This window comes from Vulpes lagopus, chromosome 2, assembly GCF_018345385.1.
Source record: "Vulpes lagopus strain Blue_001 chromosome 2, ASM1834538v1, whole genome shotgun sequence".
Classification (NCBI taxonomy): domain Eukaryota; kingdom Metazoa; phylum Chordata; class Mammalia; order Carnivora; family Canidae; genus Vulpes; species Vulpes lagopus.
In genome coordinates this window covers 13,446,485-13,473,388 of record NC_054825.1, presented here as the reverse complement: position 1 = coordinate 13,473,388, position 26,904 = coordinate 13,446,485, and the positions used below count along the sequence as shown (strand labels likewise).

The 26,904-nt window shown below is 36.5% G+C and overlaps 1 protein-coding gene across 1 annotated transcript in view; it reads right to left on the bottom strand.

Annotated features, from left to right (window-relative positions):
* PDZD8 (PDZ domain containing 8) overlaps positions 1 to 26,904 on the bottom strand; it is an 86,402-nt gene that overhangs the window by 22,322 nt on the left and 37,176 nt on the right. Inside the window, exon 3 of the mRNA XM_041742705.1 lies at positions 19,459 to 19,561. Within this exon, the coding sequence (XP_041598639.1) occupies positions 19,459 to 19,561 (103 nt within the window). The remainder of the gene's footprint in view (positions 1 to 19,458; positions 19,562 to 26,904) is intronic.

Sequence of the window (26,904 nt, the reverse complement as noted above, 5' to 3'; positions counted from 1 at the left end):
TAGCAAAACTTAGTACTGCTAGTTAAAAATGGGAGTACAAAAGGAAATTTTTAAAAAACCATTCTGGGGATCCCTGGGTGGCGCAGCGGTTTGGCGCCTGCCTTTGGCCCAGGGCGCGATCCTGGAGACCCGGGATCGAATCCCACGTCGGGCTCCCGGTGCATGGAGCCTGCTTCTCCCTCTGCCTGTGTCTCTGCTTCTCTCTCTCTCACTGTGTGCCTATCATAAATAAATAAAATTTAAAAAAAAAAAAAATAAAAAAAATAAAAAACCATTCTGTTGTGAATGAATTCAATATTGTAGCTAAGGAAACAAGGGCAAACTATTATGACACAAACATCAATTCAGGACATTAGAATATGAAACTATCTTATATTGGGCAAACATTAATTTAGTTTTATAGGATCAAGACCGCGAAGCTAAATTTATAATAATTTAAAAAACTGTCTTATTAAAAAAGACAAAGATGGTGACTGGTGTCAACAGTTAGTAAAAGAACAATAGCCAGTTCAAACCCATTAGAAATACAATGGCTAGAGGCACCTGGGTGGCTCAGTGGTTGAGCATCAGCCTTTGTCTCAGGTCATGATCCTGCGGTCCTGGGACTGAGTCCCACATTGCTCCACACAGGGAGCCTGCTTCTCCCTCTATGTCTGCCTCTCTCTCTGTGTCTCTCATGAAGAAATAAATTTAAAAAAATACAATGGGCTCAAGCAGTGGGCTTACTTCCAAAACGGTAGGAACTATGGCGTAAATGGTAGTATTTATCTACTTTTGCACAAAATTGTAAGTTTTCATCTTATAGGGAGAGAAAAACTGTATTTCTTATGGCCAAATAAAGTATTATGGAGAAAAAATGAACATGGAACAGTATTATATTGTCCTTTGGGCTGCTGAGCATGAAATCCGTTTTAGGAGGGGGGGGGGGGTAGAGGGAGAGAGAGAATCTTAAGCAGGCTCCACACTCAGCATGGAGTCCAATATGGGACTTAATCTCAGGATAAGCCAAAACCAAGAGTCAGATGCTTAACTGACTGAACCACCCTGGTACCCTTGGTCAGGAAATCTTTATTAAAAAAAGAAAAGGGGGATGAAAGTAGAGGGGAAATGTCTGTGGTAACAAATCTAGGTATACATTAAGGTGGGGGGACTTCAGGATCATGCCCTCAGCCGAAGGCAAATGCTTAACTGCTGAGACACCTAGGCATCCCTATTTTATTATTTGTTATAAATATGTTCCTTAGGGGATCCCTGGGTGGCTCAGAGGTTTAGTGCCTGCCTTTGGCCTAGGGCATGGTCCTGGAGTCCCGGGATCGAGTCTCACATCGGGCTCCCTGCATGGAGTCTGCTTCTCCCTCTGCCTGTGTCTCTGCGCCTTTCTCTCTCATGAATAAATTTAAAAAAAAATCTTTAAAATAAATAAATATGTCCCTTAAACCTGTATTTTGTGGCATGACTGATATTTTACAAGAGAAGTAAGAATTAGTAAGTTAGTACAAATTAAATGCTTACTATGTGCTTAGCAGACACTAATGTTTGTCATGTTCTCCCTTGCTCTGGGTCTATCTCTGCAACTCTCTAATTCCCAGTATGGTTATGGTGGGAAACGGCCATGCTTATATAATATGGTTCTACTGCTCTGCCTCATTATATGGGCCAGGGCACATACTTGACCCAAGTTGGACCAATCAGAGTTCCTTCCTGGATGGTGGGAATGCAGATTCAGAGATTCCTTGAATGGGACAAACATAAGTGTTGCTATAGGCCATCTGTGAATCTTCTTATGAACTGAGAAACAAATCTAGTCTGCAGAGTGAATAAGGTATATAAACAACCAGAAGCAGAGAGGAAAGACAGGCCTGACAGCGGTTTAGTTTCTGGTTCCAGTTTGTTTCTAAGGCCTACCTGCATTCCTGCTAAGAGCTAAGCCAAATCTAACCCACAAACCATGAACAGTGGCCCTTATATCCACCTGTGGCATCTATGCAACACCAAAAATGTACCCCTTTTTTACTTTAGCTAATTTTAGTAGGTATCTGTTTCAAACAAGTTCTAACTTAACAAACACTGTGTTATACACAGTATCTTATTAAGCTCAAAGTGCTGTATTTACTAAACTGGAAAGCTACAAATACATCATAAAAGTTAGAAAACCTTCCTCTGTGGCTTAGCCTGTGTCAACTGGCCTGAATTTCGTTAAAACCAAAAAGATTTTAACTGGAGTAGAAATATTATTTCTAGTATTTTCTGAATTACATACAAAAAAAGTTTATCAATTGTCAAGAACTGCTGACACATACTAACTAAACAGCAATTACATGCAGTGAATCACAAGTCAATATATACAAGATTGCAGACAGCCTGCATTTAACTTCACCAATAATGTCAGACACAGGTTAAAAAATTCTAGCTGTATGTGCATCTATCTTGTGGAGAGCAATTTAGTAAAAACACCAAGATAACCTTTAAGAGCTCTCATACTCTGACATCCTTTTAGCCTTTCTTGGACTCAGCTGGGATGCTGTATTTTCACCTGGGGGGAAAACAACATATTGATTTTAAATTTCTTCCTTATATGCACATAATTTTATACAATGGATAAGAAAAGGATATATTTTAATAACACATCAATATAGCTCTTTTACAAACTAGAAGTTCTGTTTTATACAAGCTTTTAACATTGAGGGGGAAAAACCCCCAGAAGTGCAAGAAAAAGGATCACTAAGTCAAAGACCCTAATTTACTGTGACCAGGTATACTTTGGAGTATTCTTTCATCAAATATGTTTCTGAAAAAGACATCTGAGAATTATTTTGCAGCTTTTTCTAGTAGAGTAGTGGGGCAGGGATGGGAGAAATGAGACAACAATCTGTACACATATGTCACAACGCCAGTATATAATGGAACTTTTATCAGCAGGCTTTTCAATGCAAATAATCATTCCCTTTTTAAAAAGATTTTATTCATTCATTCATGAGAGACACACACAGAGAGGCAGAGACATAGGCAGAAGGAGAAGCAGGCTCCCCATGGGGAGTTTGATGTGGGACTCGATCCCAGGACTCTGGGATCACACCCGGAGCCCAAGGCAGATGCTCAACCACTGAGCCACTCAGGTGTCCTGCAAATAATCGTTCCTAGTCTTCCTGGTCCATAATGTAAACCAATACCTTTTCTACAAGAGTTCTCATTATATTACAAATTTAAAAGATGCTCATGGTCTTCAGAGCATGTATTCTGCAACTCCTTCCCAAAATGAAATGGTGGTAACATTTTCAGAAAAAAATCAATGGTGATCTAAGAAACAGACATTTAACAAAACTTACAGCAAAGCTACCAAGGAAGAAAGTAACGGGGACAAAAGACAAATTTAATTTGGCACTTGAAGGAGCAGTAAGTTTATCAGGAAGCCAGGTCAGGAGTAGAGGCAATGTGTCTAACAATGAGAGCAGTGGATCTGAAGGGAGGAGATGAAAGCTAGCATGGCATATTTGAAGAAATGAAGGAAGTTTAGTATTACAGCTCTTTGACAAGTTCAGTCCATGTGAAGAGGGAGGAAACCTTGTTTCATTCAACTAATGATCTTTCGAAAGGAAGAAGAGAATCAATTCCACCACCAATGTTATGCCCAAGATATTCAAACGTTAATAAATAATAATTACGGTATAAGAAGCATTTGGATGTGCTAATCAACACTATAATGTGACTGCAAACTTGAATAATATTTAATCCACACTGATCATTCACGCACCTTGAAAAAACGCCCAATTTTACAAATACTAGAACAAAGGGGAAGGTTTATCTAAAAAAAAAAATCTAAAAAGTCAAATGTTCAAAAGAGGTTTCAAATTGTTTCAAAGTTTGATTATTTGCTATAAGATATACTATTCACAAAAATGTTTTATAAAGATACATATATTTGTAAACCATTAAGAGCTTCTCCTTCTATCGGTCACTGATGTAGATTATCCAAATTTCCAAATTATCCAAATTTTGAATTCTGAACTCAGGTACTCTAAACTTAAAGCTCAAGGCCATAAAACACAAACCAAAGTAGTTTGAAAATAGAATTCTTCCATGGACACACTTTATTTACTTAACCAAAATGTGAATGCTGAGAAAGAGGCACATCATAAATTACTAAATGAAGACTGAGGCTCTAAAAAAAATCATACAGTTCTTGCTTTTCTCAGGGCAATCTGCCATTGAGATGAGGAACTTGTGACTTAGAGGGATTGTTCTGACAGACTCCCTAGTGGGTAGTTAGATTTTTTTTTTAAATTTATTTATGATAGTCACAGAGAGAGAGAGAGAGGCAGAGACACAGGCAGAGGGAGAAGCAGGCTCCATGCACCGGGAGCCCGGTTGTGGGATTCAATCCCGGGTCTCCAGGATCGCGCCCTGGGCCAAAGGCAGGCGCCAAACCGCTGAGCCACCCAGGGATCCCCCTAGTGGGTAGTTAGGAAAGAGAATGTCTACATGTGATGGACAAAATGGTGAGAAGCACAGAAACAGGTCTGACTTGGGTGACACAACCGTTAGCTCTAAGTTTCCAGGTGAGCTCAGCCTAGTGGTGTTGCTTGCCTGGCTGCAGGGCCAGCATCCAAGTGAAAAGGTCTATGAACTACTTCTTTCCCACCTATCTGGGTGGTTTGAAACTTAATTCCCCTTTCTCCCTTTCTTTCCTTTTCTGTACGGGGTGGGGGTGGTAAGGACCCTGAGCCAGCCACCAAAGACCCAGGACAACAAGATTAAACAAGGAAGACAAACTACACTTAATTCGGCTTTTCCCAGGTGGCCAGAGTGGATTATGTCAGGGCAGTGATGGTCTGGAACAGGAAGAGCTTCCTATAGGATTTTTTTTTTTTTTTTAATTTTAGAAGCATGTTGATGGGAGACAGCTAAGTGACAAGCATCTGGCTCTACAAGAGGAGGCCTCTGAAGAAGGAGCCGTCTACATTAAACATTTTTTTGGATGGGAATTTCCTACTTACTGCAGTATTCAACTATTGCTGTACTGATTTGCAGTGGTTTTGTTGCCTATTGTTTTTTAAAACTGAAAACATGAGTTTCTGAAGACTGGCTAAGAGCCTCTACAGCACAAATTGATGTGGGATACTCATGTTTCTGGCAACACCTCTACTCTCCTCCAGGACTCTTTTCCGTACCATCCCAGTTCTCTAAGCTTCACCTACTTCCTCACAGATCATAGAGATTTGACCTGTTTTCCTCTCCTTTAAAAATCTGCCATCACCTAGGGTTCAGCCTGGCTTCCTAATTCCTATTACCCCAGAAAAGTGCACTATTCTTATTGAAGTGCCCTCTGGTTTGGGTACACATCCTAAGCAGGGATAAAATTAGAATAACAAGTGCAGAGATTCTAAAAACAATTAGCTTATAAATTTTATAAGTTTTTGAAAATACATGCCTGAAAGTATAACTATTTTGTTTATGCCAATTGAATACCCTGGATCTTCTGCAATCATTCAAATTCGAAAACTTTTCTTCAGAAACTCTTCTACTAATACAGCAAACATTTCTGTCAGAAAGTCACTTGAGTTTGAAAAATCTGGTCCCCATGTTCATGAGAATATAATACAGATCCTTTGGTCAAAGTAGCCCAAACTCTGATGTGAAGATTTTCAGAAGGTAACTAAAAATCTCCATTTTTAATGGGCCGTTATCTATTTAGGTGGCTTGCTTATGGCTCTGGCAATTAAATTCTGAGTATCAGAGATCTAGGAAATTGTGATTACAGTACTAAAGATTTATTCCCTAAACTCTGAATTACAATTGAGAAGTCAGGATTTCTAAAACTAGAACTTTTATATTAAATTACTGAGCTGTATGCAAGGGTAACGTTATGTACTACATACTCAGCACAGAATGTGGCAGAGGTGTAACATTCTGGTCATTTCTTTGAATACCAGATGTCAGACCAATCTGCTTATGGTTACAGGGCACAAATTCCTGCCAGGCTAGAAACCAACAGCTTAGCGTCCATCTCAATTAGAAGTAGCAACAACATGCTGTGGAAGATCTTGGGCCAGATTTCGTATTTTACCACCCATCACTTTTAAAAATCACAACAATAAGTGACGATCCTACCACAAGGAGAAGCATATGCTCATATTCACAGCCATTTTCTCTCTTTGAGTTAAGTAACACAAGTAACATTTCGCTCAATTCTGAAGTGACAGAGCTAGAACTAGAGTACTATTACTCGACAGCTGCTTATAAAGCACATTTTGATAAATTAGAATTCTGAGAAGTTAATAAAACAATTTCTAGGTTCTAGAATGAAAATGGACACATACGGGAAGAAAGAAAATAGAAAGTTCCTAAAGGGTCATTCTATATCAATCCAACCTACTTTAAAAAAAAAAGATTTTATTTATTCATCAGACAGACAGAGAGACAGAGACGGAGACACAGGCAGAGGGAGAAGCAGGCTCCATACAGGGAACCCGACGTGGGACTTGATCCTGGGTCTCCAGGACCACGCCCTGGACTGAAGGTGGCGTCAAGCCGCTGAGCCAGCTGGGCTGCCCAATCCAACCTACTTTTAAGCACAAACAGGTTTGACAACACAGAAGATGCAAATTGAAATACTGCATGGGACCCTCAACTACTGGGTAATTGTGTGCTGCTCCTGAGAACTCAACTACATTCTCAGCCACCTTCTATTCAGGTCCACCCTCATCTAACAGGAAAGAGCAGGCACCATATCTATCAGCAGTCTTTTCTGAAACTGTCTCGTATGAGTAAAGAGGATTCACAATTTGTACATAATCCAGAGAAGGTATATAACTCTGGAAACAAATACGGCAAATATCTTGTTTTTATCTCTTGGCATTAAAATTACTATCAACTCCCAAAGAACTTTTCAAAGACGTGTAGTTAAAATTTACTTCATAAAGATTTAAATTAGAACAGTTCTTAAACTTATAAGCCAGATAAATGAAAAAGAATCTGTCAGGTAAAGAAGTGCTACTGCAGAACTAAATTTTCATGCCCCTGTCCCAAATGAGAACAAAAATTATTTTAAAAAATGAATTCTTAAAGGGGCATATTTGAATAGTACAGTGAATAAATCCTAAATTCTCTCACTTTGATTTTTACATGTGAACAGTTTCTTTGTCAGTAGAATGCCTCAATTTTTAGTAATCAGCTCTTAATGGATAGTTAACAAAGCAACACTGGAATCAGCCCCTCCTTAGCATTCGGGTGGTTTCAAAAGTCCTTTTTGAAGAAAAACTGCAATGTCTGGGATGGCATGTATTCAGTGCTGGGTTTCTAATGTGCATTAGTTTGGAGATCTCAGATGAGTGACTTAGCCTCTGTGGGTCTTATGTGTATACTGTGAATACTAACATCTATCACACTAGTTGTCAAAATTAAAGAAACTATAGGAATAAATGACTAGTATAATCTAGGCACTCCCATGGTCTCTCCTCAGCTAGAACAGGAAGACTCCTTTTGGGAGTGAAAATAAAAATACAACGAGGCCCCTCAATCTTCAAAACAGAATGCCAGCTTGGAAACTTCTCTGATAACCTGGTCTCAAACAACTGGATGGTAAATTAGAACTGCATCCTTTGGTCATCTCATCTAAGAGACAACAAAGATATAGAAAATGTACTGAAAAAGTAAAGCCCATTATACAAAAACAGAGATCTAAGAACAAAAATTAAAAATGATCCTCTAAGTTCAAAGGCTGTTAGGAAAGAAATCATATCAAAATAACTACCTGCAATGTACTTAGGTTTCTTCTCTCTCTTTTTAAATCTGATTGAAGTCTCCATTAATGCTATGATTTGGAACTAATTTAAATTTTATATAACCATTCCGGTGAAATAAAAACCTCTGAGAAGTAAGCAGAGTCTGAGTTATTATGGAAACAACAGAGTGGAACATTGTTGCCATTTAAATTTCTTTGTCAGATAGCTCCAATTCAGATCACCAAGTCTATCCTCAGCTTCATATACTATCACTGTACTTCTGCAGGGGGATTTACATCTTACTAAGGAACTATTAAAGAGTCAGATTTTTTTTAAACTTTTATCTTGAAATAATATCCAACTTGAGGAAAGATGCAAAAATAGTACAAAAGATTTCCACTTTATTCTGAATCCAGACTTCCCAGTTGTTAACATTTTGCCACATTTGGTTCTCTCTGCATATTTTTTTTTCTGAGCCATCTGAAAATAAGATGCAGACATAATGCCTCCTTTGCCCCTAAATATTTGAGTGTGTTTCCTAACAAGAACATTTTCTTATAACCACAGTACAGAGATCAAAGTCAGAAAAATTAACACATACAATCTACAGACTATATTCTAGCTGGACTGCAACTGTGAACCAAGAGCCTTTTTTTTTTTTTTGGTAGTCTGACCAAAGAATCACTTAGATCAAGGGCCATCAAACTGTAACCTGGGGACTGTTTTTAAAGAAGTTTTACTAAAAAACAGCCATATTATTTATTTATTGTCTGTAGCTGCTTTCAGGTTAGAACAGCAGAGTTGAGTAGTTGTGACTGTAACTATCTGACTTGCAAAGTCTAAAATATTTACTGTCTGGCTTTTTATAGAAAAAGTATGCCAAATCATGACTTAAAGAATGGATGTGCATGGATATACTCACAATGTCATTACAGATTTCTTTACAACATCAAAAAATTGGAAAAGTCCACACATTCATCAATAAATGACACCGGTTAGATAAACACACATAGTGGTGTATCAGGCAGAAATAAAAACAGTAAGACATGTATATGGAAATAAAAATAGGCTCTCAGAATACCATTATTAAGCAGGAAAAAGAGGCGATTATGAAAGACATGATTTCATTTTCATTTTTTAAAAAAGATTTTATTTATTCATGAGAGACACACAGAGAGAGGCAGAGACATAGGCAGAGGGAGAAGCAGGCTCCCTGTGCGGATCCTGATGTAAGATTTGATCCCAGGATACCGGGATCATGACCTGAGCTAAAGGCAGATAGATGCTCAACCACTGAGCCAGCCAGGCACCACCTGATCTCATTTTTAAGGAACCATAAACATAACCTGTGAATAGTGTGTATATGCTTGTTTTTATAAAGTTCTTCTAAAAAGTTAACAGTGGTCTTCTTGGGTAATGGGATTACGGTTGGCTTTCGTTGTTTTCTTTATAGCCTTCTGATTTTTTTATATGGGTAAGAAATATAGCTCATACCAATTTCCAAAGATATCAATTTTATCTTACAGAAACTGTTGATTTTATTCTTAAATATGTATTTCCTCAAATTTCACACATAATGTATTACACAGGAATTAAAATTCTGCTTCATGATACCTACACTTCCTTATGCTCAATGGCTTCCCACTCAGACTTCTAACAACATTCTCAGTATTGACGAATTTACGAAAGATAATTCACACATCATTCATTTAGAAAACGAGCCATCTGTCCATAGTCTACGAGTCACTTGATAACCTTTAAAGAAATATAACGAATTACCCAGAGGTAGTCTTAGTCTTATTTACAATGATTAGTAAAACATTCTTATCTTTTCCAGTATAGAGCATACTCTTTATATATAAGCAGCTTTTAAATATAACCACTTATTTGTCTAGTATGATTCAATGTCCATGTAAATTAACATGCTTACAAATGAGAAACACAGCTGTCCCAAACCCACTTTGAACTAGTCATGTTCAGTATTTATATGGAGAAATACATAGCACCTTATGGAAATACTTAAAAAAAAAAAGACTGACTTAGCAGGACAAAGGAGTTAAGTGTGATCATTGTTGCCCTTTGTCCTTGCCCCTTTGAAGAACAAAAACTTCAACCTAGTTTTACTTTTAGCCTACTCATTTTAAATTAGTAAACGATAGAACTTCACATTTACAGTAAAATGTAAAAAATGAGTGCTAGAGATCTATTTAGTCCCAGATATTACTACTTTCTAAATGTTCTAAAACTATGCTGTTAATTACAGATACCTAGACTTTTTCCTATGCTATGACATTAACGCTGTTTATTCCTTACAGGTTCTTGGTTTATCTTAAACCTTCCTGAAATTTAAATGCTTGTCCATGGTTTATCTTCACGTGAGATGGGCAGCAGCTGGCTGATCTCTTAGAAGAGCCTTTCTTAGACACATTTTTTTTTAAACTTGCTAATGTTCTTAAAAGTCATTGTTTGGCCCTTAAGTCTTAAAAAATAAACAAAAAACACTATCCCACAACTGAAGAAGCGATTCCCCTGTCCTTTTCCATGTTGTTATAGGAAGGATTTAAAAGAATACATAAAATGTCAGCATTAAAAACATAGGAGCAAAGGAGTTAGCATTTTAGGTCCAGTTTGATAATAGTTACTAGTATAGTTATTATGGGCTGGATACCGTGCCAAATGTTTTACAGATATTTAAACCTTGTACTATTACTATTTTAAATCTATTTTAGAAACGAGGGAATAACTTGTTCCAAAGGCAGAGAACTAGAGTCAAAGAGGCCAGATCTGAACCCACCAGTGGTGAGAATGGTACAGTAATTAAGAACACCAACTCTGGAGCCTCACTGCCTGGGGTGTGCAGACTGTCTTCACCACCTGCTGCTACCTGGGGGATCTGGGTAAGTTATTTTCTCTCTGTGTCTGTTTCCTCCTATATAAAATGGAGATGACAGCCTATTCTTATGGGGCTGCTAAGAAATTTAAATAGTTGTTGCATACAGAGTCTTACAATCATGACTGGCACAAGAAATTGCTCCTAATGACCATGAGACTGAACACATGTGGGCAGGGAGGTATATGCTACTGCAGGATCTCTGGTAACACCCAACGCTTTTCTAATTGTTTATTTCCTAGCTCTGCATCCTGCACCCAGGGCTATGACTTAGGAAATGAGCTACTTGGCTAAGTGGGCTTCTGTGGGCAGATGCTACTGTGTCTAGAATGGGATGCTTTAGTTCATGACAAAGTATGGACTGAGTAAATGAGTGTTACTTGGACCACAGTAAACTAGAGGGTCTTGAGAAACAATTCAAAAACAGTGTTAAAAGTTTTATTAATATTATTTTAACTTATTCTCAAAAACTCTTTTAAAAAATAGATTCTTACTTCTTTGTGAAACCATTCTGCTTCTCTTTATCCTATTTGAAAAAGAGGTCTAAAAACAGAGCATAGTACTTAGTTCTGAAACTCTCTTAGAGCATTCAAATGCTGTTAGTACTGATGTTCACCATACTGTTGATCTTATTTCCTCACTGTTTATCTTCCTTTAAAGAGAAGACCATATTCTCATTGCTTACGCCTCATATTCAGCTTCTATTTCATATTCACATGGTACCTTATACTGATTTGGAGAGTTGATGTTTCTATATTTTAACCTAAGTTCCTACTCTTTTCACAGTATTTCACAATCATATTAACACACTAAGAAAATATGAAACAGATAACTGCATCCCTCATTTTTAACCAAAATGAACTTTAAGAGTGGAAATGCTCCATAGGATTTACTCCTAAAGCTTAAAAGGCATCTAGTTTACTTAAGAAGCCAAATTATAGAACATTACATATGGTTAAAATTCCACTGAGTCTCTCCTGTATTCACAGATATTATCAAATTGAACTAAACCAGAGGTTTCATAAAAACTGGCATTTTCAAAAAAGCTTTATTTGCTCTAATCTTTTTCTTCCTTTTGATAAGATTAAGACTGTAAATGGCAAATGGTTAAACAGGAACACCAAAATGCTATCTGCAAGGCATCTGGCCTTAAGCAAACAAACCAAAATGCCAACTCTGAAGCATCTCGTCTAATGTATTTATACATTTGTCTGTCTCAGTTCCGACTTGAAATCACAGTTCTTTGGGTAACTCTTTTTGACTCTTTGTGTGTGTATATTCAACAACTTGCAGATAGATCTGGATAGCTATCATTCAGCAAGACTTCTAAAACTCTCCAAAACCAAAAAGGAAGTAGGACAAATAAATTGTAAGATCACAGTTATTTTACTTAGGCTACACTGAACTATACATATACACTTAGAATAAGAAATTCTTTTAATGCTTTTAATAATGCCATTAAACCATTATGTACCACATTTGTAAACTAAAACTCTCACTGTAAATACCAGGCTTTTAACAGAAGGAATACTGAGCAGTAAATCTCATTTTGTGACTAAGTTATGCTGAAATCTACAAGTCTAGAAGCAAAAAGGTTGAGGGTAAATAGAAGCTCCCAGCTAGTCAGTCATCTTTAGTATTCCTGGAAACATTTACTGAATACCCACTAAATGCCAAGTGCTAAAAGCAAAAACAATCACAGTGTCTACTGTAAAGAAAGACACTGGTGAAGTTAACACCAATAAAATTGTCACACAAATATAAATATGAATTCCCAACTATGAGAAATATTCCCAAGGCATTTCATGCTCATTAGGCAAAGTTTTTTTAGAGGAATGATGATTGGTTGATATACCAGTCACAGTCTGATAAGGAAACAGAAAACATCTAAGTATTTGAAGCAGACATACTTCAAAAATGGGGAATGGCTACTCAATGATAGAACTGAAAATCAAACAGGGAGACAGTGGAGCAACTTAAATACTAGCAAAAGTCACAAGTCACCATCAACCTTAGGCTGGAAGGACAAGGGAGGAATTCATATTTGTAGGCCAGGGGCTACAGCATCCAGTATAAGCAGGAAATATAGTAGGCCTATCCCAGATTTGTATTTCAAAATGATCACTTATCCTCCTTCACCCTCCTAGGACACTAACTGCACAACTGGAACATACCAGGGTTTCTACTAGGTACAGTACACATAAGCACAAAAAGAATACAGCATATTTATCTATGAAGTATATTAGCAAGTATGTAGTATGCAGAATTGTCAAACACCTTTTAAGTATCTTTCTTTTAGCATTTATGTCATCTGATCATCAATCATCAGGGACATAAGATTTATCTTCATTGCCCCTCAGACTTAGTTCCTTGTTCAGTATATTTGTTGATCATTCTGTTTACTTTTTGTATTTATATGCTTCCATTAATCATTTACCCATCTTTGTATTTTGAGCTGAAGATCACTTTTTCCCATTCATTTACCATATATCACTATCTCGCTGCCATTTTAATTTTACTTTTCTCCAGACGTTATCTAGTTTATCCAGCTCTCATAAATTTCTTGTATTATAGAAACCAGAAATGCACAAATAATTAATTCTGTGAGAATTTCATGGTTTTTAAATAAGTGTATTCATTTAGTGACATTACTCTCATGAAAAGCTGAAATTTCTTGCTTTACAGGCACAAAGATGTATTTATTTCTATAACGATCCTAGATCTCAATTATTTTAAACATAGTTTTGAATTCTTATGTAATTGTCCTAAGAGCCTTTTCTTCATTTTGTTCCTCTTAACTTGGAGCATCTTAGAAAAGTTTAGTGCCATGTGCAAATCTGATTCTGTTGTCCATCCTTCTTCTTGATCTGTGCTGTCCAATATAGTAGCTACTAGCACATGTGGATACTGAGCACTTGAAATGTGGTTAGGATGAATTGTAATGTGCTATAATTGTAAAATACGCACCAGATTTCAAAGACTTTAAAGGAAAAAAACACTCTCATTTTTAATATTGATCACATGTTGAAATAACGATGTTTTGGGTACATGGCTCAAATAAAACATTACTAAAAATAAGTTCACTTGTTTAGCTTTTTAAAATGTGGCTACAAGAAAAATTTAAAATCACCTAAATGGCATACATTTGATTTCTATTGAACAGTGTGGTTTCAGATCATTTGTAGAAACTGATCCAAGTCCTGGACTCAATCATTCATGATATTATGCCTGGTTATCTTTATCCTTAAGGCAGTTCTATGACAAAATATTATCCTGCTAATGAAATGATTTGGGAACCTTTGGTATGGTTCTTCATCAAAAACTCTGGGGCAGCCTGGGTGGCTCAGAGGTTTAGCGCTACCTTCGGTCCAGGGCGTGATCCTGGGGACCTGGGATCGAGTCCCATGTCGGGCTCCCGCATGGAGCCTGCTTCTTCCTCTGCCTGTGTCTCTGCCTCTCTCTCTCTCTTTCCCTCATGAATAAATAAAATCTTAAAAAAAAAAAAAAAACTCTGAAAGTTGACTGTTTCCATTTCTTCTATATGCTTGTTTAGCACTGCAATATTATATAGGGAATGAGTTCTCTATATATTGTACTTTCTTCCAACGTTATCTGCCCTCCACCAAGTGTTTCCTGCATTCAGTTGCCCCAACCTTTACTCTGAAAGTGTAGGGAGACTCACTAGGTTCTGTAATAAGGCACAATGCCTCTGAATCAGGCTCAATTTTAGACAGTTGAGCATGGCTGATCTTATTATGAAGGTCATCCTTCCATTCAGATCCCATATCCCTATAGTTTGAGAGCTATCCTTGCCTCTGCTCTAAACTGATTCCAGTACCACTACTCTCAAATTGTCTTCTAATTATTAGAATACCACTCGGTCCAGTATTTGTTAGAGTAGTGGGATTTAATGGAACAAGTATAGATCCTATATGCAAAAGGCTTTGGCTCTCCGTGTATGAGCAAAGTATTTCATAGACTCGTGTTACACATTTGGTTTCCATGCCTCTTTTCTTACACTGACAGTTCTTTGAAAATAGGGTTATTTTATTTTCAAAGTGCCTCTTTAATTTTAAGGGTATGTTTAAAAAGAAAATTGAGGAAGCCTGATACAAATTATTTATCTTTCAGAAAATGAGGTTTTGACTGGGAAGTAGCAGTGAAGAGAAAGAAAAGTACCACTCAAGTCAAAACAGAGAGATAAAGTCTAGAATCCAGGAGGTGAATTCTTCATAATCTGTGGTATGGCTGACCCTATCTAAAGCCTTTCTTACAGCAGCTGCCAACTGCAAGTTGCCAGTTGACACCACATAACCCTCTGATAGGAATATACTCATTCTGATTAAGAGTTCCAAATGATCATCCTTTATGGATTCTTTCCAACCATTAGCTGAACGCTCTTCAGGGATTTGTTATTTCTTATCTTTCAGGCAAATCTGAAATACTATGACATCTCCTAATGCCTTGAACCATAGTTCCCTCAGATACCTGCATATTGGGCTCTGTAAGACATGAAGTGCTTCTATTTATACTGAACATATGACTGCTCCAGTATCTCCCTTCTGTCCACCTACTATAAATTCAGGGACCCAGAAGATTCCTTTCTATTTCCTTGTCCGTTTCAAATAGGAGGAAATCCATATTCTTTTCAATTACTTGCTTATATCCCAATATAAGAAACATTTCCTTAAAAATAAGTCCTCAGGCAGACTGGAATATTTCCTTATCATAAGACTATGGATTAGACACCTAAAATGCATTCATAACCCTTCACCCTTGCCTTCTACTCTACAAAGGCTGAAAAACTAAAATGATTCACCATAGTTCCTTGCTGTTGGAAACACCGAGTGACTCAGTTCTATCCAAATGATGTAAATGGAAATCCATGGGAGGAGATTCCAGGAAAGCAATTAAAAAGGACAAAACCTGGCTGACATGTGCTTATGGCATGCTTTAGACCTCACCTTTTTTTTTTTTTTAAGACCTCACTCTTTTTCTTGAAAGGTGGATACCTGGGGGGGGGGGGGGGGGGCATTAGACATCTTGCAGCCATGAGGATAAAAATCTCACACTAAGGATGATGGAGGAGAAGCCAGTCAAGAGCCAGGCTCTGTACTTACAGTATCACTGAGCTGCCATACTGACCCACAGCTTTTCACACAAGGCAAGTCTTTTTCTTGCTTAAACCATTAATCATTTTATTTTGCTAATATGGAACTAATGCATTATGACTGCTCCAGTTCCACCTCCCAACACTTGTGCAAACACTACAAATCTAGAGCTTTTCATCTATCATTATTATTTTTAAAGGTTCTTTTTATTTATTTGAAAGAGAGAGGGAATGAGCCAGGGGAGGGACAGAGGGAGAGGGAAAGGGAGAAGCAGGCTCCCCATTGAGCAAGGAGCCAAATTAGGGACTTGATCCCAGGATCCTGGGACCATGACTTGAGGCAAAGGCAGACACTTAATTGAGTGAGCCACCCAGGTGCCCCATTATTATTATTATCATCATTATTATTACTAATGATCTTCCACTATCAGCAAGATGATAAGGTACATTATAATGCTTTAAAGACACAAAGACACATTTAAATTATGGAAAGAAACAAGTTTCTTTTATTCTACATATTCACTGAAACAAGTGGCTCTCTTCATTGAATAAATTTCAACATTTAAAAAACTAATTTAAACCTGAAAACTGTATTTATACAAAGATAGCTTCTAAACTCATCAAGTACTTTTACATATTTTTAAATGATATTCATTTTTTTAATCCCAATTTGCAATATATTGCAAATGATCAAATCCAATTCTGTAATCTTTTATGTAGTCCTAAAGAACAATAAATTCTCCTCTCTAGTTATTAAATTCAGTCATATGTAATTTAATGCCTAGAGACACTTAACTGCTGCTGACATTTTTGATACCTGATGTAATTAAGTAACCCAGAAATCTTTCTCCAAAACTACCTATGGCATATGTGAAGACCTAAAATTGTAACTCAAGATTAAGGTCTTATTAACCTTTGCTGTAAAATATTAAAGCTGTCTAATCTCATATTTTTGCAAATATAATAAAAGAAACTGAAAATGCCATTAGCAATGGCAAATTATGACCATTTTATACCCAGATAAAACAATAATGCTTTTTCATGTATTCATGTAATTCAGAACAAACTGGTTATTTTATTCCTCTGAGGAGTTGCTTCAAATTGTTTAAAACATAACTTAAAAGAAAGCTGGGGTATGAACAACCACCAAAGAAATGGGACCTTCCTAGAAACCACTATTTTGACCATGTCATTCAGGTGCTCAAAATCTTCAATAGTTCCCTACTACTTTCCAAATTAAAACCCTGTGGCCCATCCTCCCTTTCCAGCTTTACTCCTATTTTCCCACTCGGGTCAAAATTATTCTATTTATTCCAAAAGAATTTCACATATTCAATCTTTATGTAAGGATATTCACAACACTTATTACATAAAGAAATTATGTAATTTAGAAATAATTCGAGGTCAAAAGAATGTCTAAAGCATACCATATTTCCATTAAAAAAAGTCATGTTCTCAAGAGCATGGAGATATGCTTATAGATCTTTTATAAAAATTGAGAACTGTGACTATTTTTTAAAATGCTACAAAGAATAACAGATTACTCTAGAAATACCAAAAGCACATCATTACTACTATAAAATAGCTAAGTAGCATAGTGAGAAAGTACCTATTCACCATAATGAAGATGTAACAGGGAAATTGTTTTCCTAAATACTGGCTACAAATAATAATCACAGGATTGGCTATATTGCCACCAAGAATTAAATGTATTAGAAACAGCTAAATATCTAAGTTATTAAGTATTACATTTTTAAAGAATACAACTATAACTTATTCTTGCAAAAAACTTTTGACATGCTAAATGGATCTTATCTTTCAAAAGACTAAAAGTAACTCCAGAGAGGTTTAGGGGTTCCAAAAAGCACTCTTGGAATTTTATTACTATCAAACCCATAATATTTCAGTATACACTTAGTAAATGAAATAAATTGTCTCTAAAAGAGGGGCAATGGTTCCTTTGAGGCATAGACTCCCTCCTCCATTTCAGCCATAAAATTCTGGAATTCTGTTTCTATTGTGAAATTTCATGGGCTTAATACAGAAATTCTATGGATAATTTGGATAAACGCTCTAAATCTTAAAGAGACTACTAGATTTATGCAAAATGCAAGAAGCACATAATAACTGCTATTAAAACTGCTACTCAGAATATTCAGAAAATACCAACTCACTTTGGAAACAAATTAACCAATAACTAGTGACAATTTTTATTCATTTAAGAACACAAAGAATCCAACAAGTCCAATTAAATATGTTGAAAGGAAAGCACTACTTTTGTTTATTTTTAATTCTAGCATTTAAAATATTTTAAAAGCAGGGACGCCTGACTGGCTCGGTGGTTGAGTGTCTGCCTTCGACTCAGGGCATGATCCCTGAGTCCCGGGATCTAGTCCCACATCAGGATCCCTGCACGAAGCCTGCTTCTCCTCCATCTCCATCTGCCTGTGTCTCTGACTTTCTCTGTCTCTCGTAAATAAATAAATAAAATCTTTAAAAAAATATTTTAAAAACCTTTATAATTTTTTCAGTCTTGCAATTTAGGTAATAGTAGTGTGGGGTTTTTTTTAATCAAAAAAGAAAACAGAACTCTAAGTCCTTCATACATCAAAAGTACAGCCCAAATCCACTCTCTTTTTTTTTCTATTTCCTCAGGTAGTAGCTAAAGTAACCAACGTTTCCCCTAACTGCCTCCTAACCAATCTCTCAGGTTTACTCTTGCCCTCCTACAATCCTTTGTCCACAGAAGCAGAAAGTTTTGTGCAAAATATACAAAAGATCAGGTCACTTGTCATTTTAAAACTCTCCCACCACAAATAATGAAATTCAAATTCTGTATGAGATTAAGCGTGACTCTTTAGCTTTCATACCATGCTCTAGCTATACTAGCCTTCTTTTTGTTCTTCAAACCCACCCACACAGGTGCTGCTCCCTTTGCAGGAAATGCCTTCCACTCCCTCATTCCCCCAGACTCTCCAGGTGGCTTGCTCCTTTTCAGGATTCAAGTCTCCAGTGTAGCGTTGTCAGAGTTAGCATAGAAAAATTGGGTAAATACTTATAATAACAAAAAAATTAGTTTATCTGAAATTCTAACTGAATTGGGCATCTTGCTCAAGTGCCATCTCTCTAAGAGGTTTTCCCTATTATCATCAGATCTAAAGAATCTTCTCTGTCATAATCCTATTTTCTTCATAGTAGCTGTCAATCTCTGGAAATTTATCATGTTTACTTCTTTTGTTTACCCATTTATTGTCATGTTCTACTACCATCCTGTAGGTAGTTTACCTCTCCCATCTCTCTTCTAACCCTCACACCGAACTTCTACCCCCATGTTAGCACCACAAAAAAAGGTCCTTTTTTGTTCTGAACAGTTTCCTGCATCTAACACAGTGCCTGGTACAAAGCAAGCACTCACTCATAAAACATCTACTGAATGAAAGAATTTACTTGCTTTCTAAGGTATTTAGAATGATTTCTAAGTCCATCCTCATGAAATAATTTTCAAGTTCTAGAAGGAAAATTAGACTAGGTTTCTTATGCAAGCAAGTAATCTGAGTATCATCACAGTTTTATGTGATTCATTTTATTACTGATGTTGTGCTGCAACAGAATAACAGTTGTTCATAATTATGTGTACAGGATAAAAAATAACTCTATAAATATAAAAATATTATTAAAGGTATGCTTATAGAATATAAACTTTATAAAGAGTAAAACACTATGTAAATCCACTGTACCGTCTTAATAGAACTCCTTTGTTTTTCTTCCCAAACACCACTGCTCAACTCGAGTGTACAATGAATATTTGCCTCTCTGTCATAGGATCCAAAAATGAGTAACCTGCAGTATAAAAATAAAACAAGGAGACTATTATACCAGTTATACACAATGAAATTTTTCTTTCTGATTATACTAAGAAGTAATAAATTACTCTATTACTATTTATAACTTTGGTAACAGAAAAAAAAAAAAATAAGTCAAATACTTCGTACACCCTCTAGTGGAAAAGTGAAGTAAAGCTAAAATTAGGTGAAATTCAAGGACAAGCTGTTTCTTAGCAGATAAATAGAAAGTAGTATATATTCCTAAGTGTTCTGTAGTTTTTAGAATACAAATACTTCACATCTTTGGTTAGGTTTATTCTTAGGTATATGATGGTTTTTGGTGCAATTATAAATAGGATCAATTCCTTAATTTCTTTAAAGATTTTACTTATTTATTTATTCATGAGCTACACAGAGAGAGAGGCAGAGACACAGACGGAGAAGCAGGCTCCATGCAGGGAGCCCGATGTGGGACTTGATCCCCGGACTCCAGGGTCACACCCTGAGCCGAAGGCAGATGCCCAACTGCTGAGCCACCAGGCGTCCCTTAATTTCTCTTTCTTCTGTCTCATTGTTAATGTATAGAAATGCAACTGATATCTGTGCGTTCATTTTATATCCTGCTGTGCTGAATTGCTGTATGGGTTCTAGCAATTTTGGGTGGAGTCTTTTTTGAGTTTTCCATATAAAGTATCATGTCATCTGTGAAGAATGAGAGTTTGACTTTTTTTTGCCAATTTGAATGCCTTGTATTTCTTTTTGTTATCTGACTGCTGAGGCAAGGACTTCTAGTACTATGTTGAACAACAGTGGTGAGAGTTGACATCCGTGACATGTTCCTGACCCTAGGAGAAAAGCACTGGGTGTTACATACAACTAGTGAATTACTGAATTCTACATCTAAAACTAACGGGCTTGGGGGATCCCTGGGTGGTGCAGTGGTTTAGTGCCTGCCTTTGGCCCAGGGTGCGATCCTGGAGACCCGGGATCGAATCCCATGTCAGGCTCCCGGTGCATGGAGCCTGCTTCTCCCTCTGCCTATGTCTCTGCCTCTCTCTCTCTCTCTCTGTGTGACTATTATAAATAAATAAAAAATTTAAAAAAATAAATAAATAAAAATAAAACTAACGGATTTGGGACGCCTGGGTGGCTCAGTGGTTAAGCGTCTGCCTTCTGGCCCAGCACGTATTCCTGGAGTCCCGGGATCGAATCCCACATCGGGCTCCCTGCATGGAGCCTGCTTCTCCCTCTGTCTGTGTCTCTGCCTCTCTCTCTCTGTGTCTCTCATAATAAATAAATACAATCTTAAAAAAAATAAAAATAAAAAAATAAAACTAATGTGCTATATTTTGGCTAATTGATTTTATTTTTTTTTATTTTTTTATTTTTTGGCTAATTGATTTTAAATTTAAAACAATTAACTATACTAAATGGGAAAAAATATATATTCATGAGGGAAACACACTGATCAGATATCTTCAAATTAGACTGAATTTAAAAAATAAGTTGCAGAGTGATACAAAGAATAGGATACCACCTCTGTGAAAATTACACACAAATAAAATAGTACAATATAGTTGCTTATGAACACACCCATACACTTCACCATCTAACAGTGTGACTTTAGGCAAAATATTTAACTTCTCAAAACCCATCTGTGTCTCTAAAATTTAGAGCAAAAATAATACCACTTAGACTGTTGTGAAAACAAAAGAAGACAATGCATCCAAGGCATTTAGTATAGCACCTAGCAAACACTAAGTGTCCTGTTGTTTATTTCTATTATTTTAAAAACAGCTATCAAGGATTAACTATCATCTAATTTTACTGTTTAATATTCAGATCTGAAAAGGAAATCTCAGGCCCAATCTTGAGATGATATAAGGCAGTTTTACTCTTGAAGGAAAAGAATATTACCCACATGTCTAGCTTCCATATTACCTGTCTTCTAAATCAGAGCATAAGCCTACCAGTGTATTTCAGGAATAAGTTTGGGAAAAGCTTTAGCGTTAATTAGCGTTTTGTCTGCTATTCTTATTACTTTATGTCTACACAAAGATCATGGGGGTAGAAGTGAGATTTAAAAAGAAAAGGTGGATATAACATATTAGAGTAATATGAGAAAACTGTGTCCTAAGGTTGGAGATCTCAAGCAAATTATGTCCATACTTCACAAACTGGTTTCATAAACCAAAAAGCCTGAATAAACTCATGACAAAACAAAAACAATCCTATATTTATTTTTTTAATCTTAAAAGTAAATTTAAACTTTGTGCTTAACAGCCTACTGAAAAAATTAAGAAGATTCATAATTATTCATAAAATACTAAGTTTAGAAAAATGAAAATTTTCATCAAAGCTCTGCTGCCACCATCTGCTCAAAAGAGTAAACTACTACCTGCAGGTCTTTACTGTCACGCGCAGGCTATGCACCAGCTAATGCTCCCAAATTCTCAGAAGATATTAATCTTCAGGATTGAAGCACAATTCTCAAGAATCCTTTCTTTTTTTTTTTTTTTTAAGATTTTTATTTTATTTATTCATAGAGACAGAGAGAGAGAGAAAGAGAGAGGCAGAGACACAGGCAGAGGGAGAAGCAGGCACCACACAGAGCCTGACGTGGGTCTCAATCCTGGGTCTCCAGGATCACGCCCTGGGCTGCAGGCGGCGCTAAACTGCTGCGCCACCGGGGCTGCCCTCAAGAATCCTTCCTTGAAAGCATAACACTTTAATCATATTTTTATATTTTTCATAACCTCTTTTTAATGTTTTTGAAGAGAATCACACAAAGCTTAACAATGATTAACTTAAAATTTGAGTCACAGACCTGAAGGTAAGAAAAGAAAACATAAAAGCAAATCTTTGTAACTTTGATTTATGCAATGATTTTCTTAAGACAGGACAGCAAAAGTGTAAATACCAAAGGAAAAAGAAAAATGAGACTTCAACGAAATTAAAATTTTTGTGTTTCAAAGGACATCACCAAGTAAGTGAAAAAATTCACAGAATGGGAGAAAATATTTTCAATTAGGACTTGGACATTTCTCCATAGAAGATAGGCAAATAGCCAATAAGCACATAAAAACAGGCTCAACACCATTAGCCATCAGGGAAATGCCAATCAAAATCACAATGAGATGCCACTTCACACTCACTAGAGATCAAAAAGGAAACACATACTAGTGAGGATGTAGAGAAACAAATCTTTGTACTTTGCTGGAAGGAAGTAAAATGGTGCAGCCACTTTGAAAATTAGTTTGGCAGTTCCTTAAAAAGTTAACATATCACACAGCTCTTCCACTCCTGGGTATATAACCAAGAGGAATGAAAGCATACATTCACACAAAATCTTAATACGCATGTTCAAAGCAGCATTATTCTTAATAGCCAAAACATAAAAACAACCTATATACCCAACAACTGATGAAGAGGTAAATAGAATGTGGCAAATACACAAAATGGAATATTATTTGGCAATAAGAGGAAATGAAGTAATAATACATGCAACAATATGAATGAACCTCAAAAAGATGCTCAGTGAAAAAAGCCGGTCACAAAAGACCACGTACTGTATGAATCCACCTTTATATGAAAGGCTTGGAGTAGGTAAATTTAGAGACAGAAAGTATATCAGTGGTTACTCTGGGCCAGGGAGGAGGGTTAGGGGGACTAGGGATTGAATACTAATGTATAGTTTCTTTAGGAGGGACAAAAATATTCTAAAATTAGATTGTGATGATGGTTGCACAACCCTGTGAATGTACTCAAACACAATGAATCCTATACTTTACATGGATGAATTGTATGGTTTGTGAGTTATATCTCAATAAAGCTGATTAAAGAAAAAAAGAATAATGAATGATCATAACAAAGAGTAAAATCATTAAGGTTACACTAAAACTTTTAAACATTTGCTACAAAAAGATATGATAATAAATCCTTGATTTATCATTACTATGAATCAATATACTATGAAAAGATGCACATTTCAATAAAACATAAGCATGATTTTTATCTGGTATTTGATAACAGAAAACATTAAAAAACAGAAAACCTTTTGAAACAAAATAAATTCCAAATGAAAATTGTTTAAAATATTGAAATACCACAAATATTTAACATTCAATAGTTTTTCTTAACAATGAAATTTTAAAGTACACAAAGCATTAGTTGCTCTGATAATCTTGATCTTTGTTTTGTGACAAATATTCCAGACATAGAAAATTTTCATTTTGCACTGCTAATTGGTCCAACTGTTAAAAGTACTTCCAAAAACACCTCCAGACTGGATGTTAGGGTTCATTATGTCTCAGATAACTTAATTTCTTTTTTTATTTTTTTTTTTATTTTTTTTTTATTTTTTTTTTTTTTATTTTTATTTTTTATTTTTTTTCTCCATTTATGATAGTCACACACACACAGAGAAAGAGAGGCAGAGACACAGGCAGAGGGAGAAGCAGGCTCCATGCACCGGGAGCCCGACGTGGGACTCGATCCCGGGTCCCCAGGATCGCGCCCTGGGCCAAAGGCAGGCGCCAAACCGCCGCGCCACCCAGGGATCCCCTCTTTTTTTAATAATAAAAATATTTTGCTGGATTGTCCAGAACAGGTTTTGCTATTGAAATAGATACTGCTTTTATTCATTCTGATTTTTAATTTTTATTTATTTATTTAAGTGACAGAGAGAAAGAGCATAAGCAGGCAAGAGGGGTAGAGGGGGAAACAGTCTCCCCACTGAGCAGGGAGCCCAACTCAGGGCTTCATCCCAGGACCCTGCACCACCTGAGCTGAAGGCAGACTTAAGCTTAACCAACTGAGCTAACCAGGTGCCTCTATTAATTCTGATTTTAGATCAATTTCTGATTCTACCTCAGAGCATACCACAACATTGACATATTCTCTTTACGTTTCTTCCATTAAAGCACTTACAAAGAACTGTAGCCTATAGTGAATATTCAATTATTAGAAAAAGCCAGCAAACATTATTAGTACTCTAACAAAGTAACTTTAGTTTCTCCCAGAAAAGTTAACACAGAAGCATGTATCATACTGCTATTTTAAGGATTTATTTTGCTTGGAAAACTTCTCTTTTGAAAAAAATAAAGTATTATTTCTTAGGGTTTGTATATACTATGCATATAAATTTATTAATATTCATTTAGTTTGTAAGAATGACTCCCATTAGCAGACAGGGCAAAAGTTACACTCAAGACTGATTGTTGGGATTCCTGGGTGGTTTGGTGGTTTAGGGCCTAGCTTCGGCCCAGGGCATGATCCTGGAGTTCCAGGATTGAGTCCCGCATCGGGCTCCTTGCATGGAGCCTGCATCTCCCTCTGCCTGTGTTTTTGCCTCTCTCTGTGTGTCTCTCATGAATGAATGAATAAAATCTAAAGACTGACTGTTGAGACCATGACTGTTCCTCTCTATAAGTCCCATATCTGATCCCCAGGACATACTTCCTATGTCAGTGTTTCCTGTGCCTGCTTCTGACGTGTAGTCAGTGGATTTCTTCACCCAATAATGACTCTATGTTGAATGTTAAACTTTAACTCTCAAAGAAGAATTATAGTATTTCCTTCCACTTTTTGACTGGTATCTCCTAACATGTAAATTTTTGGAGAGATGTCAGGAAGAATTTCCTACTGGAAACACAAGTACCAGTTAGGTGAATTTAGAAAGCATTTGCTTTAGCTTAGGCAGAACATTTGAAACAAGAATCCATTTTTCATCCTACATGCCTATGTACTTACAATTCAATCTTGAATTAAAGGCTTTCCATTTCAATTATATAATCACCATAAATAGGTTGTAACAATCACTGGCTCATACATATTTTGAGTCAAATGAACACTCAGTATATGCTGAATGACCAAGAAATGGTACAAAAATTTTTTTTACTATACTACTTTGAAAGGGGGAAGAGTCCATACTACTGAACAAAATGGCAAAGGAAACTGCCTTTAGACCCCTCTGTCTCCTGAAAGAGCTATTGTTAGTTCTATGAAAGTTCTAAGTTCAAAAGGTTAATTTTCTTAATGGCAAAAGTATATTAAAATCTCATGTTAACAACACAAACACTACCTATCAAGAAGAGACAATTTATAAGACTCAAGGCCAAACCACTGAGAACAGGAAATTCCCAATGTGCCCTTTTAGTAGAAGCTCATTTTATACCTAAAGTGAAAAACAAAAATCCTCTTAAAAAAAAAAAAAGATTAAAGTTAATTTCAAAGGAGTCTTACACCTGTAGGGAGTCAAATATCAACTCATGGGTTGTGAAAAGAATCGAATGTAGCTGACCTCCTCCTATACATGCTTAGGGCCTATACCATCCCTTCCCTTCCCCTGGAAACCATCCCACTCAGAATTTAACTCTCTTGTCTATGACAAAGACTTCCAAACCTAATGTCTAGTTCTGTTCCTGCTTTGCTCCTTCTTTTTTTTTTTTTAAGATTTACTTATTTTGAGAAGGGGAGAGCAAGCACACAAGCGAGTGGGAGGAGGGGCAGATAGAAGAGAGAATCCCAAGCAGACTCCCCACTGAGTGAGGAGCCCAACACAGGGTTTGATCCCAAGACCCCAGGACTTCGACCCAGGCTAAAATCAAGAGTTGGAGGCCCAACCAACTGAGCCACCCAGGTGCCCCTCTCCTGTTTTGTTTCGAAAAGCCCAAGTTTACAGAATATCTGTTGAGGGAAATCTAACCATGCCCTACTACTAAAGAATATATAAAATCACATTTACCTCCCTCTGAAATAAGCACCTCTATTTCTCTTACTAGTGATGAAAGGCAGAAACTGTGTCTTGCTTTTTATAACAACTATTATCTGGAAAAATAATATCTGATGACCAAATCAAAGTCAATTTGCCATAATTCTACTCAACTCAAATCCTTAATAGTCATTTGCCTCTTCCACCTATACCCATCACATATTCAACCACTCAAGAAATCTTGTCCTAGTTATCTTATTTGTCCCCTTCTTTCTGTTCCTATTGATTTCAAGTATCTTTCAAGTGCTTACCTTTTCACCTTTAACCTGTAACACCTCTTAATTAGTCTCTGGGGCTTTACCTCTCTATGCAATCTACCTTATAAATAGCAATCGTCTTAAAACAAGTGTTTCTTAATGTCATCTTCAGACACTTTCAATAACTTACCTCTGATTAAAGGATAACTATCTTGGACTTCTGCTAGCAAATTTGGCCCTGACCTTTCATCTAAACATCGATAGTTCAGACAGGTCTCTGAAAATACTTCAAAAATTCTCACTTTTGTCTTTTTTTTTTAAGATTTTATTTATTCATGAGAATACATGGGGGGGGGGGGGAGCAGAGACACAGGCAGAGGGAGAAGCAGG